This window comes from Amblyraja radiata, chromosome 9 (assembly GCF_010909765.2).
Source record: "Amblyraja radiata isolate CabotCenter1 chromosome 9, sAmbRad1.1.pri, whole genome shotgun sequence".
Classification (NCBI taxonomy): domain Eukaryota; kingdom Metazoa; phylum Chordata; class Chondrichthyes; order Rajiformes; family Rajidae; genus Amblyraja; species Amblyraja radiata.
The window spans coordinates 27055128-27072096 of NC_045964.1; the positions used below are offsets into that span (position 1 = coordinate 27055128).

The 16969-nt window shown below is 43.0% G+C and overlaps 1 protein-coding gene across 2 annotated transcripts in view; it reads left to right on the forward strand.

Moving 5' to 3' along the window:
* The window catches only part of fmn1 (formin 1), a 313397-nt gene that overhangs the window by 163521 nt on the left and 132907 nt on the right, over positions 1–16969 (forward strand). For both annotated transcript variants that reach the window (XM_033026936.1, XM_033026935.1), the window contains 5 exons: positions 6547–6635; positions 9353–9482; positions 10655–10801; positions 15748–15807; positions 16607–16727. In XM_033026936.1, coding sequence (XP_032882827.1) covers positions 6547–6635; positions 9353–9482; positions 10655–10801; positions 15748–15807; positions 16607–16727 — 547 coding nt within the window. The remainder of the gene's footprint in view (positions 1–6546; positions 6636–9352; positions 9483–10654; positions 10802–15747; positions 15808–16606; positions 16728–16969) is intronic.

Sequence of the window (16969 nt, forward strand, 5' to 3'; positions counted from 1 at the left end):
TATTCACTCATTTTGTAAATCCTTGTAATTTTTATTAGCTCAGATTATATTCAAAACTTAGATCAGTAAGTTTGGACCATAAGGGATTCAAGAAGTACAAGAATAGTTTGCTTGTGAAAAGAGGACTTTTTTGCTTGTCTTTAGTATCAGAGGGATTATGCAATTGACTTGTAAGATGTGCAACTTACTGGAGAGCACAAAATCTGTACAATTACTCAGACGGTACCCTATATCACTAGGATTCTTTCGCTACCTTACTCCTCTCTGCTCTAAGGCACCAAGTTTTGTTCCGATCGGTGGAAGATTACAAAACCTATGAAGGTTTAAAGAATCGTGAGATCAGCAGATTGGTCTTCTCGCCTGTCAGTCACCATGAAGGTAGCGCCCCTTCCGGCACCCGCTGGAGATTAAAGCCCTGGAGGCGGGGCTGAGTCTGTGAGCCCGTCCAGGAGTCGCCCGTCCAGGAGCCGCCTGCCGAGAATAAAGCTGAAGCAGCGGGATGTGGGCTGTGTTCTGCAGGTGGGGGTGGGGTGTGTTCGCAGGCAGGGGTGGGCTGTGTTCGCGGGTGGGGGCTGTGAGCGCGACAGGCGCCGGGTTAGGGAGCAGCTGAGTGAGTCCGGAGCCGGGTCCTGGAGCCAGGAGTGCGTTCCCTCTCCCCCTGAAGCCGTCCTGCTACCTGCGCAACCCTACAAACCCCCTCCCCCACACGCACCCCCTCCCCCACACGCACCCCCTCCCCTACAGCCCCCTTCCCCCCACACACCACCCCTCCCCCACACACCACCCCTCCCCACACACACACCCCCTTCCACCAGCCCCCGACAGGCCCAGCCTGAAGCCGTCCCGCTACCCTGGCTGCAGGACGCTTCCCGCCTGAAGCCATCCCCATCCCCCGGCTACAGAACACTCCCACCATTGCGGTGGGGGAACAGGTGTGTGGTGGAATATTGCATTGGGTTGCGTTGTGGGACCAGGCCTCCCATGTGACTGGGACCCAACGGGCCCCATTTAGTCTAGTAGATGATAAAATTAGAACAAAATTTGAGAATAATAGTAGATGGATTGCTCATGGAAGCTTCTGGGACATTGGCTAGAATTGTGCTAGAGGAGGCGATGGCTTTAGGTTCAGCTAGTCATCTCCAACTTATAAAAGCTCAATTTATGTACAGTCCATACATATGTGCAAGCATTTGGATGGATTTCCGGCTGCTGCCAGCGTATTCTGCTCTGCATTTCCCACTTGCGAACTTTGTTTAGTTTGGTTGAGAGGTACGGAGTGGAATTGGGTCCTTGTTCCCACTGAGTCCATGCCAACCATTGATCACCCACACACTAGGTCTATGATATTCCAGTTTTGCATCCTACACACCAGGGACAATTTGCAGAAGCCAATTAACCTTCAAATCTGCTCATCTTTGGAATGTGGGAGAAAACCAGAGCACCCGGAGAAAACGCATGCGGTCACGGAGAAAGTGCAAACTCCGTACAGACAGCATCTGTAGTCAGCTTTGAACCCAGGTGTCTGGCGCTGTAAAGCAGCAAATCTATCACTGCACTACTATGCTGTCCCACTGTTCAGGTTACGAACCATTCACAGGAACTGAACCATACTGTAACCTTGGGAGGACATGTATTCCTTATGTTCTTCTCACTTCAGAGATTACTTCAAACCTTTCAGGACTGCTATCCTAGATGTTCTATCTTTTCACAAATGTTACCAAATTTCTATGAAAATTAAACCTCTCACAATCTAACCTTACCATCATTGTTAATATGTGAACATTTACAAAAAGTCAGTCCTGTGCTTTGCCTTTTCATTTGATATTTCTGCAACTTGATAAAGTGGCGGCAGTCATGTTGGAGATTAAGTTGTGCTATAACGTAAGCCAACATGCTTATAACTCACCATTTACTATTTTAAATGGAGGAGGGGTGAGGAACAGGAAACCAATCAAAAGTTGCAGTCAGAACCTTTTTCCCAGGGTAGAAATGTCCAACACTAGAGGGCATAGCCATAAGGTGAGAGGGAAAGTTTAATGGAAATGTGCGGGACAAGTTTTTTTACACAGAGAGTGGTGGATACCTGGGCTATTGCTAGGTGGTGGTGGAGGCAGAATCGATGGTGGTGTTTAAGAGGCTTTTAGATAGGCACATGGGACTGCAAGGAATAGAGGAATATGGATCATGAGATGAGATCAGTTTAACCTGGCACAAACATCATGGGCTGAATGCCCCCTTCCTGTGCTGCACTGTTATATGTTCAATGTTCTATAATCTGTTTGTGGGAAATGGTTATTTGTTTAGATAGTACAGTGAAGCTACCTATGATTGCATCAAGACATGGGTCACTTGATTTCCTGAGGAACATCAACAGCTGAAAACAGCCTCTTTGTGCTGAATCCATTACGTAAATGCCTTTATAATGCTGGCTGCAGGATGTGAAAGGCAGGACTGCTGCTTGGGCCGCAAGCTACCCTAACAACCCATCCATTATCAAAACATGGCTTGATTACAATAGTAGGTAGCTTCACTGTATCATTTAAACAAAGAAATATTTCCTGCAAAAAAAGTGCTGGAGTAACTCAGCTAGTCAGACAGCATCGCTGGAGAACATGGATAGGTGATGTTTCAATCCATGTTCTCCAGTGATGCTGCCTGACCCATTGAGTTACTCCAGCATGTTGTGTCTTTTTAATGGTAAACCAGCATCTGCAGTTCCTTGCTTCTACCATTTTGCATAAACAAATTGATTTTCCTTTCCTCACCCATGCTCAATTAAAATTGTAAGTGGTGAGTTTGGGATCAGTTTATGTTATGTTCCAGAACAACTTCAACTCTGACATGATTATCACTCAACTATTTTTGTCCACTATTAGAACCCACCATCCCATAGGACCACTCTTTGTGATTGGACTATATGCCCCTTAACCTAATTACTATTGTTAATATGTGAATATTTACCAAATGTCAGTCCTGCTCTTTGCCAGCTCTATGTTCAACATAGTTTTAAATCCTTGCAGTTGCTGGCTGATTAGTTTCCATTCCCCAGTGATACACATGGGCCAATGTGCATGAAATGACATGAACACAGCTAAGCTGGCAAATGAGAATGTCACAATGCTGCCCCGCTAGCAGTTTAACAGGACAATAATTTATTATTAAAATATGAGAGAATCAGATATTATTGCGGGAAAGAAAAAGTGAAATGAAGTCTTTAAACAATTCAATGAAAATATCTTCTCATTTACTAAGCTCCGCTGCTACCTTTGTTAATTCAATCTGAAATGAATTGAATCTATGGTTTTGTCGTTCATAAATAATTCTTACTACTTACTACTGACAACATCATATAGAAATAAGCTGAAACAATGACTGAATTCAGGGTGTTTATATATTTCATACATGACCTAAAGCAAAAATGAACAATGGAAAACAAGTTTTATTTTGTGACCTGCATAGCTTTGCTTAGAGGCTGTGTGTGGTGCATTTGATGATTGTGATAAGATTCTATCAGCTAGGGACCAATGTTGTTATGGTTACCAACAGAAGAAATCTTTGTCCTCCTTACTGGAAAAGAACAACTAATACTAGTTAAACCAGTGCAGTCTGATGTATGTCACGATACTGCAAATACCTAGTATTGCAAAATGTTAACTTGTTCACATCTTTGCAAACCTTATTAAAATAATGTCCCAGAGATCCACAGGAGTCTTGTTTATTTGACTATGTTTAGACTAAAAGAATGCCGTATCGATTGACCGGTTGAAGCAAGCACATTTGGACATTGACCAGCCGGTGCTGGTTGCCCAGCCTCGGCCGCGAGGTCGCCTCCCTTCACGGCTCCCTCCGCCTGTCACTCCACCTGTCCTTCCGCCGGTCCCTCCACCTGTGCCTCTGCCAGCCCCTCGATCGGCCGACTTCCATACGAGGTCTGGTCGGGTTGTACGCCTGCCGGTACGTTTCGTGCCTCCTGTTCTGGGGGGGGAGGGGGTCCTATGATTTCAGAAATCCTCTCTAGATTTGGTCAATCATTTCCACAGATTTTGAATAAAATTGTTCATAAAACATAAAAAAAAAAAAAAAAATCAAGCTGCTGCATGAGTCACAGTGCCACCTCACAGATGTCCAATCACAATGGATCTCATTTACATATGATATGACATCACAATGGGGCAGGGGTGGGAGATTGGAACCTTCACGTGGTCCCACTAAAATCAAACTGCTGCATGAGTCACAGTGCCATCTCACAGATGTACAATCACAATGGATCTCATTTACATATGACATCACAATGGGACAGGGGTGGGAGATCTTTCCCCCTCCTTCCCTCCCTTCCTTCCACCCCCCTGCCTTTCCCCCACTCCCCCTTCTCTCTCTTCCCCCTTCTCTCTCTTCCCCCTTCCTCTTCCCCCTTCCTCTTCCCCCTTCCTCTTCCCCTTCCTCTTCCCCCTTCCTCTTCCCCCTTCCTCTTCCCCCTTCCTCTTCCCCCTTCCTCTTCCCCCTTCCTCTTCCCCCTTCCTCTTCCCCCTTCCTCTTCCCCCTTCCTCTTCCCCCTTCCTCTTCCCCCTTCCTCTTCCCCCTTCCTCTTCCCCCTTCCTCTTCCCCCTTCCTCTTCCCCCTTCCTCTTCCCCCTTCCTCTTCCCCCTTCCTCTTCCCCCTTCCTCTTCCCCCTTCCTCTTCCCCCTTCCTCTTCCCCCTTCCTCTTCCCCCTTCCTCTTCCCCCTTCCTCTTCCCCCTTCCTCTTCCCCCTTCCTCTTCCCCCTTCCTCTTCCCCCTTCCTCTTCCCCCTTCCTCTTCCCCCTTCCTCTTCCCCCTTCCTCTTCCCCCTTCCTCTTCCCCCTTCCTCTTCCCCCTTCCTCTTCCCCCTTCCTCTTCCCCCTTCTCTCTCTCCCCCTTCTCTCTCTCCCCCTTCTCTCTCTCTCCCCCTCCACTCTCTCACTCTCCTCTCTCTCCCCCTCCACTCTCTCTCTACCTCTCCTCCTCCCCTCCTCCCCTTCTCCCCCACCCCTCTCCTCTCAACCCCTCTTCTCCTCTCCTCTCCCCTCCCCCACCCCTCTCTACCCGCCTCACCCACCCTTCCCGCCCTCTCCCCCTACCACTCCCTTCCCCTACACCTGTCTCCCCTTCACCCTCCCTGCTCTCCTCCCCCATCCTCATCCCCCCCTCTTTCCCTCCCCCCCTTCCCTCCCCTCTACTCCCCTTCCCCACTCTCTCCCCATCTCCCCTTCCCTTCCCCACTCTCTCCCCATCTCCCCTTCCCCTCCCCACTCTCTCCCCATCTCCCCTTCCCCTCCCCACTCTCTCCCCCACCTCTCCATTTCCCCCTCTCCTGCTCCCTCCTTCCCCCCTCTCTCCACCCCATCACCCCTCTCTCCCTTTCCCCATCTCCCCCTCCCCACTCTCTCCCCATCCCCCTCTCACCCCATCTCCCTCCCACCTCATCCCTCCCTCTCCATCTCCCCCTCTGCCCATCCTCTTCTTGCCTCTCCGCCCCTTCTCCATCCCATCTCCGCCCCCTCCCTTCACCCCAACTCTCTCCCCTTATCTCCCTTCCCCCCTCTCCCCTCCTCCAAACCCCTCTTCCCTCCTCCAACCCCTTCTCCCCTCCTCCAACCCCCTCTCCCCTCCTCCAACCCCCTCTCCCCTCCTTCATCCCACTCTCCCCTCATCCCACTCTCCCCTCATCTCTCTCCCCTCATCTCTCTCCCCTCATCTCTCTCCCCTCATCTCTCTCCCCTCATCTCTCTCCCCTCATCTCTCTCCCCTCATCTCTCTCCCCTCATCTCTCTCCCCCTCATCTCTCTCCCCCTCATCTCTCTCCCCCTCATCTCTCTCCCCCTCATCTCTCTCCCCCTCATCTCTCTCCCCCTCATCTCTCTCCCCTCATCTCTCTCCCCTCATCTCTCTCCCCTCATCTCTCTCCCCTCATCTCTCTCCCCCTCATCTCTCTCCCCTCATCTCTCTCCCCTCATCTCTCTCCCCTCATCTCTCTCCCCACCTCCTCTCTCCCCACCTCCTCTCTCCCCACCTCCTCTCTCCCCACCTCCTCTCTCCCCACCTCCTCCCCTCCCCCTCTCTCTCTCTCCCTCTCTCTCTTCCCCTCCTCTCCCTCTCCCCCTCCTCTCCACCCCCCTACCACCTCCCCCCCCTGTGTGTGTGTGTGGAGTGGTTAGTGTGCGTGTGAAGCTGCAGCACCCCCCCCCCCTCCAACTGCGTGTTTGGGGAACAGACCCAGCGGGTCTGCACTTGGTCTAGTTACTCCTTAAAGCTAAAACTGCTCAGCTGATTCACAAATGGAGATTGTGGCTGGAATGATGAAATCACAAGAGAAGTGATAAAGGATTTTCAAGGTCCAGAGTTGAAGACTACAAAACATTGTCATATCAGTAAATGTATATTTATTACTGATGCCTTCTGGAATACCTCCAAATGTAAAGGGAATGCTTGATTACATTTGAACATTAGGCATCATTATCTGTTTAAAAAGAAAATCACTGTAGTGCTGAAATAATGTAATGATTGAATTAACATTTAATTGTGTTACAGAGAGCACAAGCAGAAGAGCTGGAAAACATAACCAAATACTATAAAAAGTCAAAAGAGGAAGAGTTAAAATTCCTGGATAAGCCAGAACAGTAAGGATTTATTCTTCTTGTGCTTGTTGAAGGGTAAAAGGAGGGGTCTGAGCTACTAGCCAGGAGCTGCATTCATCGGGGCAAGGGCCAGAGGGTCACAAAAAATAATGTAACTCTAACTTTATTTTGTATCTATGTTCCTCACAACTATAAAGTCCCACTGGCATTACAGAATCCCATATGATATCTCATCAACAGTGGTAATGTGGAAATATTAAAACTGTTTCCTGTTTTCATGTTATCCAATAATGTAATGACATATATAACTAAATATTGCAAACACTTTAAGTTATTTGATGCTGCATATGTTTAAGCATTTTCTAATTTCTGCCACAAACCACGTCTTTAATAGTTTAATCATTCTGCATTCATTTGATCAGTTTGACAATAATCAGTTTACCCTGGATAATTTGTGCTTTTAGATCTATCACAAATAGACACCAACTTACCAATCTTGGACAACATAATCACCATTAAATCATTATTAGTGAAAGTCATCAGTTGACAACACCACTTAGAGTCATCGAACATGGTAAATGGCCCTTTGGCCCAAGTCACCGTGTTGACCAAGAAGCTCCATCTACATGGATAGGTGATTTTTCGAGTTGGGACCCTTCTTCAGCTCGAATTATTGTGGAAGGTTTTCAAGTTCAGACAGCTGTTGGAAAAAGTCATGGGATGAAACTCCAGTAAAAGCAAAGATAGGTTGGGGAAGACCAGTAGCCCGCTAAGAAGGTTGTCATCTATAATCGTCATCTTTAATCTGGAGTTCTCTAGTTAGACAAAATCATAATCCTAAATTGGGAAGTTTGCCTCAGTGAGAAATTGCAGGAAATTATTAAATTGTAAATGTATTTCATATGGAAGATAGACACAAAATGCTGGAGTAACTCAGCGTGACAAGCAGCATCACTGGAGAGAAGGAATGGGTGACGTTTCGAGTCGAGACCCTTCTTCAGACTGTCCTACTGAGTTACTCCAGAATTTTTTGTCTATCTTCGGTATAAACCAGCATCTGCAACTCCTTCCTACACATAATGTTTTTCATATTATGATTTACCATTCCCTTACATTGAAATGTATTCGACACGTTTTTGTTGAGTTGCTTAATCTTTGAATAATTCTTTGGGTAATTAATTTCTTCTACATATTTGCCAACACTGCAGTTTTTGGAATTAAATATGCAAATCAGGAAATTGCAGTTTGGAATCTTTAGAAGTTGCAAAATATTTTGCCATGACCTAGAGTGGATTCTGACAATGTGCAGTGATAGTGTGCTGGGGGGAGAACACTTTTGGACTGAACTATATAGTTTAGTTTAGTTTAGAGATACAGCGCGGAAACAGGTCCTTCGGCCTGTTCACACCGACCAGCGATCCCTGCACATTAACACTGTCCTGCACACACTAGGGACAATTTACACTTATTCCAAGTCAATTAACCTGAAAATCTGTACACCTTTGGAGTGTGATGGGAAACCGAAGTTCTTGGTGAAAACCCACGCAGGTCACGAGGAGAACATACAAACTCCATACAGACAGCAGCCGTAGTTAGGATTGAACCCGGGTCTTAGGGTCTCCGGCACCGTGGTCTATGATCGATGGTCGGCATGGACTTGGTGTGCCGATTAACCTGTGTCCATGCTGCATCTCTAAATGCTAAATATATCAGTCTATGTCATATAAGCTTCATGGATCAGTTAAATGTCCCTGAGCTCTAGTTGTAGAACCAGTTCCACTCAGTGATAGACACGAAAAGCTGGAGTAACTCAGCGGGACAGGCAGCATCTCTGGAGAAAAGGAATGGGTGACGTTTTGGGTCAAAACCCTTCTTCAGACCGAACGTCACCTTCACATTCCTTCACTTCAGAGATGCTGACTGTCCCACTGAGATACTCCAGCTTTTTGTCTTTCAGTTTAAACCAGCATCTGCAGTTCCTTCCTACACAGTTTCACTCAGTGTTGAGATGCATTGTTAAACCTAGGGTGTGGATGATGAGTGACTGGCAGTCCAGGAGAACTTGGCAGCATTCCAATATGTTTTAGTGCTTCGGCTCCTTCTGATACCAGAAACCTTTTTTATGATTGACCATTGGTGATCTTCAGCTCGGCTTCTGTGGACCGCAAGGTTTCAGTGGTCACAGTCTCAAATCCGGGCAAGCAAATTTACCAACCCCTGTCCAGTGATAACTGGAAATGCACTTGAATACTGAAACAAGGTTTCTATTTGTTTTAAGAGGACCTCATGTCCAACTAAGTAAAAGGCCAGAACCACAAATTTGAACAACCATTCCGATCTGTCCTGCTACATAATTTGTGTGACCAATTAGGTCCATTGACCAGAAACAGCAATGTTAATTTTAATGCTCTTATAATAATTAGGGTTTGATTTGAAATCACCAATATAATACCTAATATAAAACTTGATTTTTAGCTGCCTGTTCTACTAATGGAGCAGCTTGAACTAATTAGAGTGCTGGCTATCACCTTGTAATTTAATTATCACTCCATCTCTACCCTGCTGGATCATTCATTGCAGTTTATTAAAGCATATAACAAACCTACTGGAAGTCAAATCATAAGTGTTTTGTTAATATGTTCAAGGAAGTATTATTGCCATTGCTTTTACATGTAACGATTTAAAATTAATTGGTTTCTTTATTTGAAACAGATTAAAACAGTTATATTTGATTCTCATTAACCTTTCTTTTTCAATAGGTTCTTGTACGAATTGTCACAGATTCCTAATTTTGTTCAACGCACAAATTCTATCATATTCCAATCTAATTTTATGGAAGGAATCTCCACAGTCCGCCGCAAAGCAGAGAGCGTTCAACGGCTAAGCAAGGTCTGATTTATTATGTATTATAGTCAAGGTGGAATCTAAAAATATATGAATGCCACCATAGGCTGCTAAGATTAATTTTATTTGTAACTGGTGTTGGGAAGAGATTGACAATGGCAGATGTAGAATTATTTTTCATCTCTAGTTATACGCTAGGATGGAGGCCCAATCTTCCAACCTACCTCATTGCAGACATTGGAGCTTTTCTCTAGAACTGTTACGATACAATCATGCAAACTATATTTTGCATTCTGGTACTTTGCTCATTGCGCTACCAGTTGTTCTTGTGAATTACTTGAATGTCCTCATGCATCGTATTATCTGTTTTAATGGGATAGCACGCAAACCAAAGCTTTTTACTCTACCTCAATACATGTGATAATGAGCTGTGGTGACGCGCGGCTGCGACCCGACACCGGAGCTCGGAGGCTGCAGCCACAGGTCCAGTGGACGCTAACATTGGGAGCTTGCGGCTCGCGGGTCCCTGGTGGGAGACTGCTTTTCAGAGCTCCCGCAACGGCAACTTCTCCCGCCCAAGTTGCGGGGTTGAAAATGACCCAGAGCGGGGCCTTACATCGCCCGGCGAGGCTTTAACGGCCACGACTTTAATGGCCGCGGGACTTGCCATCGCTCGCCGAGGGCTCCAACATTAAGACCCGGAGCGGGGCCTTACATCGCCCGGCGCGGGACTTGCCATCGCCCGCCGGGGGCTTTAACATCGGGAGAAGAATGGAACATGGGAGGGACAAGACTTTGCCTTCCATCACAGTGAGGAGGAGATTCACTGTGATGGATGTTTGTGTGAATTGTGTTGGTTGTGTGTCTTGGTTCTTTTCTTGTTGTATGACTGCAGAAACCAAATTTCGTTTGAACTTCATTTGAGGTTCAAATGACAATAAATAATTGTATAATTGCATGTATAAATTGTATGTATAATGAAAACCAATTGGTTTAATGCCGCCTTGATGAAAATACTCTGGAATATCAACTTTTTTTTAAATGAATTGGCCTTCCTCCAAAATATATCTACAACCATAGATTTTATCTGTTCTCTTGCATTGTGAATCCCTGAATAACCAGGAAAGAAAATTGCAATATTGTTGATTAACTGCCTAACATATTGACTGTTTAAAAAAAAAAAAGGCTCACTCATTAATCAAGACTTTTTTGTGCAGATTTTGAAAGACCAAGAAAGTGTGAAGATTGTGCTTGGACTCGTCCTAGCCTTTGGAAATCACATGAATGGTGGGAACAGAACTCGTGGCCAAGCAGATGGATTTGGCTTAGAAATTCTTCCAAAGTTAAAGGATGTCAAAAGCAGAGTATGTTAAATCTAAATTCCACCTATTATCATTGATGAGAAATTGTCTCTTAACAATCGCAGTAATGGCATATTTGAGAACAAGTAGCTGGAAACGCCATAGTATTTACTTGCAAAGCACAATATAGTATTAATTTCTTATGATATGATTGCTGCAAATCACTAACTTGCTGCTACACTGAACATGCATATACAACAAGTGGCACAACTTTTGCAACAGTTCACTGCCGTTTGTCAAATAGCATCATTCGCCCTATCTTCTGCATATTATCAGACATTGATCCCTAAACAAAGTTCATATAGTATGTAAGTAATTCATTACCTTATTTTATTCTGATGTTAGAAAAACATCCCCTTTTCCTCTATCATTATATGCTGTGAGCTGAACCCTATGTGTCCTCACTTATGTCCCTGACATCAATCTGCTGATGAGCAATGATCAACTTCTAGTGACTTCCATTTGATAAGGTCCCACATAGGAGATAATATGATAAGGTCCCACATAGGAGATTAGTGGGCAAAATTAGGGCACATGGTATTGGGGGTAGAGTGCTGACATGGATAGAAAATTGGTTGGCAGGCAGGAAACAAAGCGTTGGGATTAACGGGTCCCTTTCAGAATGGCAGGCAGTGACTAGTGGGGTACCGCAAGGCTCGGTGCTGGGACCGCAGCTATTTACAATATACATCAATGATTTGGATGAAGGGATTCAAAGTAACATTAGCAAATTTGCAGATGACACAAAGCTGGGTGGCACTGTGAACTGTGAGGAGGATGCTATGAGAATGCAGGGTGACTTGGACAGGTTGGGGGAGTGGGCAGATGCATGGCAGATGAAGTTCAATGTGAATAAATGTGAGGTTATCCACTTTGGTATCAAAAACAGGAAGGCAGATTACTATCTAAATGGTGTCAAGTTGGGAAAAGGGGAAGTACAACGGGATCTGGGGGTCCTTGTTCATCAGTCTATGGGAGTAAGCATGCAGGTACAGCAGGCAGTGAAGAAAGCGAATAGCATGTTGGCCTTTATAACAAGCGGAGTCGAGTATAGGAGCAAAGAGGACCTTCTGTAGTTGTACAGAGCCCTAGTGAGACTACACCTGGAGTATTGTGTTCAGTTTTGGTCCCCTAATTTGAGGAAGGACATTCTTGCTATTGAGGGAGTGCAGCATAGGTTTACAAGGTTAATTCCCGGGATGGTGGGATGGTCATATGCTAAGAGAATGGAGCAGCTGGGCTTGTAGCTTCTGGAGTTTAGAAGGATGAGAGGGAATCTTATTGAAACATATAAGATTGTTAAGGGTTTGGACACGCTAGAGGCAGGAAACATGTTCCCGATCTTGGGGGAGTCCAGAACCAGGGGCCACAGTTTAAGAATAAGGGGCAATCCATTTAGAACGGAGATGAGGAAACACTTTTTCTCACAGAGAGTTGTGTGTCTGTGGAATTCTCTGCCCCAGAAGGCGGTGGAGGCCGGTTCTCTGGATACTTTCAAGAGAGAACTAGATAGGGCTCTTAAAGATAGCGGAGTCAGGGGCTATGGAGAGAAGGCAGGAACTGATTGGGGATGATCAGCCATGATCACATTGAATGGCGGTGCTGGCTCGAAGGGCCGAATGGCCTACTCCTGCACCTATTGTCTATTGTCTATTGTCTCTGACTGACCAGAACTTTCTTCCACACCTGCAGTCTCTCTGTGGCTGACAGAGCTTTCTCTTCAGGGCAAATGCTTAATGCCGCAAACAACTAAAGTTTTAGCTTTCAGATTGATCTAACATTCTCCTCACCACCTGGACTGAGCAAATAGGCCTTAGCTCTTCCCCATCACCTGACTGCTATATATGTCAACTGTTGTATACAAATGTAAGAATGTAAAGGGCCTGTCCCATGAAGCGAGTTTACCCAAGAGCTCCCCCAAGTTTAAAAAAAATCAAACTCGTGGTATTCTACGAACTCCTACGACCTTCCACGAGTATGTTCACGAGCTCCTACAAGCTCCTACGAGTAAAATGGAGCAATTCTTTTCATCATGAGTATTTTTTTACTCGTGAAGTTTTTTCAACTGTGAAAAACTTCACGAGTAAAAAAATACTCGTGATTAAAAAAAATACTCAAGTAGCCCATTACCTCCAAAGATGGATCCGCACATGATTCAGTCATTATCTTCTAGGGTAGCAGTAAAGATTATGATTTGTTTTCCATTGGCTTCTTCACTCTGCATTTTGGAGAATGCATAGCTTTCTCCAAATTGTACGTGCAATGCATGTACAATTCTCCCCCAAAGTAATGTAGAATACCATTAACTCTGGAATAATGCCCAGCAATTGTTTCCGAACTTCTAATAATTGTAACTTTGAGCTGCTCTATTTGAGACCTGAATCTGACTCTCTAAATGCCCATATTCTCTGCCTGAAGCACAGTGGGATTAACTCAGATAATGGGAACGTGTCCCTGATTATACTAAAATGCTTGCTGAACCAGAATAGACATGAACTCTACGTTCGGATAGAATCTCTCAAACAATTGATACTGCCCACCATTTTTTTTCAGATCCTGTGATCCTTAATTTACTTTCCCTGTTACAATACTTGTCATACTATTTTGTCACCTTGTCAAATCACTGTGATTACAGCAAAAGATGTGTACTTGCCCGTCAGTATTTAGGTACAATGGTAAAACACTTCTCAGTAGTAAAACTTGACATTGATAATTAATGTCAAAACTTGATGAACTTGATATTGAAATTATAATGGCACAGTAAAAAAATTATAAGCTAAATATTCTCCTTATGGTGTTAAATAATCTAGAAGAGAAGATTTCAAAAGCCTTTTTACATTTCATGAACGAGGAAACGGCATTTACTTTGGCATATAAATTGATTTCAGCCTTCGGTAACTATAAATTGAGTATCAGGTGCAATGTAATTAACCCGGATCTCTTGGAAATAACTTTTAATAATTTATTGATTAAAATTATAGGACCAGGAGTATAGCAATGTTTCTGAAGTACAAAACACAGAAGTAATAAATTGAAAGGTCAATGTAAAATGCTTTGGGAGTCCAATCTGATTGTAATAGGTTTTGTAAGAGCCTTTTGAAATGATTTGTAAGTCTTTTTTATGACTTTTACAAAAAGATTAAAGTTATCAAGAATGCCAGAAAAGAGTTTAAATGGTTTTAATCATATTTAAAGTACATTAAATACAAATAAATTTGGAAGGATGAGAAAGATCACCAGCTCTAACAAGATTGCTTTTGAAACATTTTGTTCATCTGGTACTGAGACATAAAAGACCAAGGCCAAATTATAATTAATTGCATCATTTAAAAAAACAAAACAGATATATGGTTTAAAACAAACATGATACTATTGTAAGCTGTTTGTCATTGTTAGCTAAAATGGAGGAATTTAAGTTTTCTTAAATGCAAGCCAGCTTTTGTACGTTAAAGGAAGCAAATAAAGTAATCAAATGTTAGTAAGACAAGTAAGTTACTGATGAAACTGTTTCAGGATTGAAAATGTTCAAACAGTTTGGCATTTTGTTTCATTACATTGGTGAAGTTTAAAGGTTGTAAAATTCAGTCAAGCAGACCAATTACACAAGACCCTTGCTTATGATGGGCAAGATTTAGGATTGTTGTGCACTTCAGTTGTGACTTGCAATTTGTTCAATCAGAAAAAGCTTCAATGTGGAAACGTTTAAATCTGTTTTCTGAGTGAACTCTGGCACATAATGGTAATCCTAAAATTTGGCTGATTAAGTTTAGGAAAATTTCTGCTTCTTAATTGCCATACTTTTAAAATATATTTTAATGTTTCCAATTAGATAGTGCACGGTTTCACGGCATTTTTTATCTTTCTGTTGCGTAAAATTAATTTTCGGCTTTTTATCTGCCAATCCTCTCCTAATTATTCTCCTTAAGAATTGCACCAATCTAAGGCCTTAAGGATAAATGTTGTTCATTGGGTTCTTAGCACATTGCATGATTTCGATGAGGAAGAAGAAGTCACAAGGAACGGATAAATATTTTGTATGTATTTTTCTGTTATTCAGCTTTTAACTGAAGGCATTCAATGATGATTTAAACCCAGTTGACCGCAAATGTTGATTAATGTTCCTGTGCAAAACTCATCCTCATATCCTAAGAGGAAAACTAGGATATGAGGATGATAAACTGGTATTTCACACAGATGTTCATGATGCCCTACATACAGGAGGCTAAATCTCTGCCAGTTTCCTTCCATTGTCAATTCAACAACTGTGACTGGGGCTAGAGAACGAACTATAATTTTTGGTCCTTTAAAACATATTATATTGTCACCCTGGATACTCTAGATTACAATAAGGAAATTGACTGTCCCACTAGTGGTTGTGAACCACCCCACTTATCTCACCTCATGACCGTTAAGTCAAGTCCTGGATACCTGAACGTTCGGCAAGTATTTAAACAAAAAATCATGTGAGCCTCAATCTTGCTAGGAATTGGTTAATTCCTCAGAATGCACTGAAGGAGGAGGGACAATGTACCATTAGCCTAATGGAGACAATGAGTAGACTTCTGGCCCCTTGAACTCAGGAAAGATCCATGGCAGAGATCTGCAAACTGTCTTCATAGTTTTTAGAACTGTTAATTTTTTGCTGAATTTATAGTGAGGAATTTCAAATAAACACATGCATTTGACATGATCTCAGTTTCTATGTTAGTTTATATTTTGTTAAATGAAAAGTAAGGCATGCAATTAAAATCTGAAGAAAATATTTAAACCGGCGCCAGTTTGCTTTTTTAGAAAACTGTGTTATTTCCTTTTTGGCGTTTCAAACCCAGGATGAAATATGCCTAATAGTCATTCAATAGGCAGCAGAAAATTGTAAGATTACACAAATGCTTTGCTTTGTATTTAATATTCACAGTAATAGTTTACAATATGTTTATTTGCTGTTTTAGGATAATCAAATCAGTCTTGTGGATTTTGTTGCATCCTATTATTTGCACCATTTTGACAAGGTAATTAATGGACCTTTATTTGACTTTCTGTTACACAAAGTTGTAAATGTAAGTTAAAGCAAGTAGTGATTCAAAAGTTAATTCCGCTTGTCAGGTATCCCTTCTTTAAATCACAACACAGCACTTGATGATACAAGAATGAACAAAAATAAGTATTGCCCACACTACCACATCCAGACATCTGTATGCACAACTGCCTTATCATAAACTGAGAGCATTCTTTTTTGATGTGTGAATCTGCAGAACTATGTTGTTATTTTTACCTCTTCCTATGGATCTGAGTGTGTAACACAGTGGAGCAGCGGTAGTGTTGCTGCCTGGCAGTGCCAGAGACCCTGGTTCGATCCTGATTATGGGTGTTGGCTGTAGGGGATTTTGTACGTTCTCCCTGTGACTATGTAGGTTTTCTCCGGGTGCTCCAGTTTCCTCCCACACTCCAAAGAGGTACAGTTTGGTAGGTTAATTGGCTTCTGTAAATTGTCTCTAGTGTAGAATAGTACTCCCGTGATTGCTGGTCGCCGCATATTCGGTGGGTCGATGGGCCTGTTTCCGCGCTGTATCTCTAAAGTTTAAAGTCTAAGAAGGGGAAGGTCAATAAGAAACTCAATGGTTCACATTTGAAACAGATGTTTGTGATACACCTGATCTGGTTCTCGAGAATCCCTCAAGGAGCAAACCCAATCCATTTCTGCCAGGGTAAAATCCCGACTGACTTCAGATGATAAGGGTGCAGAAAATTGTGTAAAGTTCTTAAATGGTATTGAAACTAGGTTTTAACATTTCATTCTTCATGTAACAGGATGCAGGAACAGACAGAAGCATATTTCCTTTACCAGAACCCCAGGAATTAATGCGAGCTTCACAAGTTAAGTTTGAGGATCTCACAAAAGATCTCAGGAAATTGAAAAGAGACCTTGCAGGTATTAAAGTTTTGTTACTTATAAATTATTAGGTATCACTAAGTGTTGAATTTGAACCTGAATAAACATGATATTTACGTAGATATAAAATTTCCCACTTGCATCTAGGTGTTAACAAATTAAAATAATTAGTGTTAATAAGGAATGAGGAAATAAAGGAACAAAGAATTACACCCTAGATTTCCTCAATATTTTGGCCCATTTATCATTTTACCCAATGAAAACTGATCAAAATAATAATT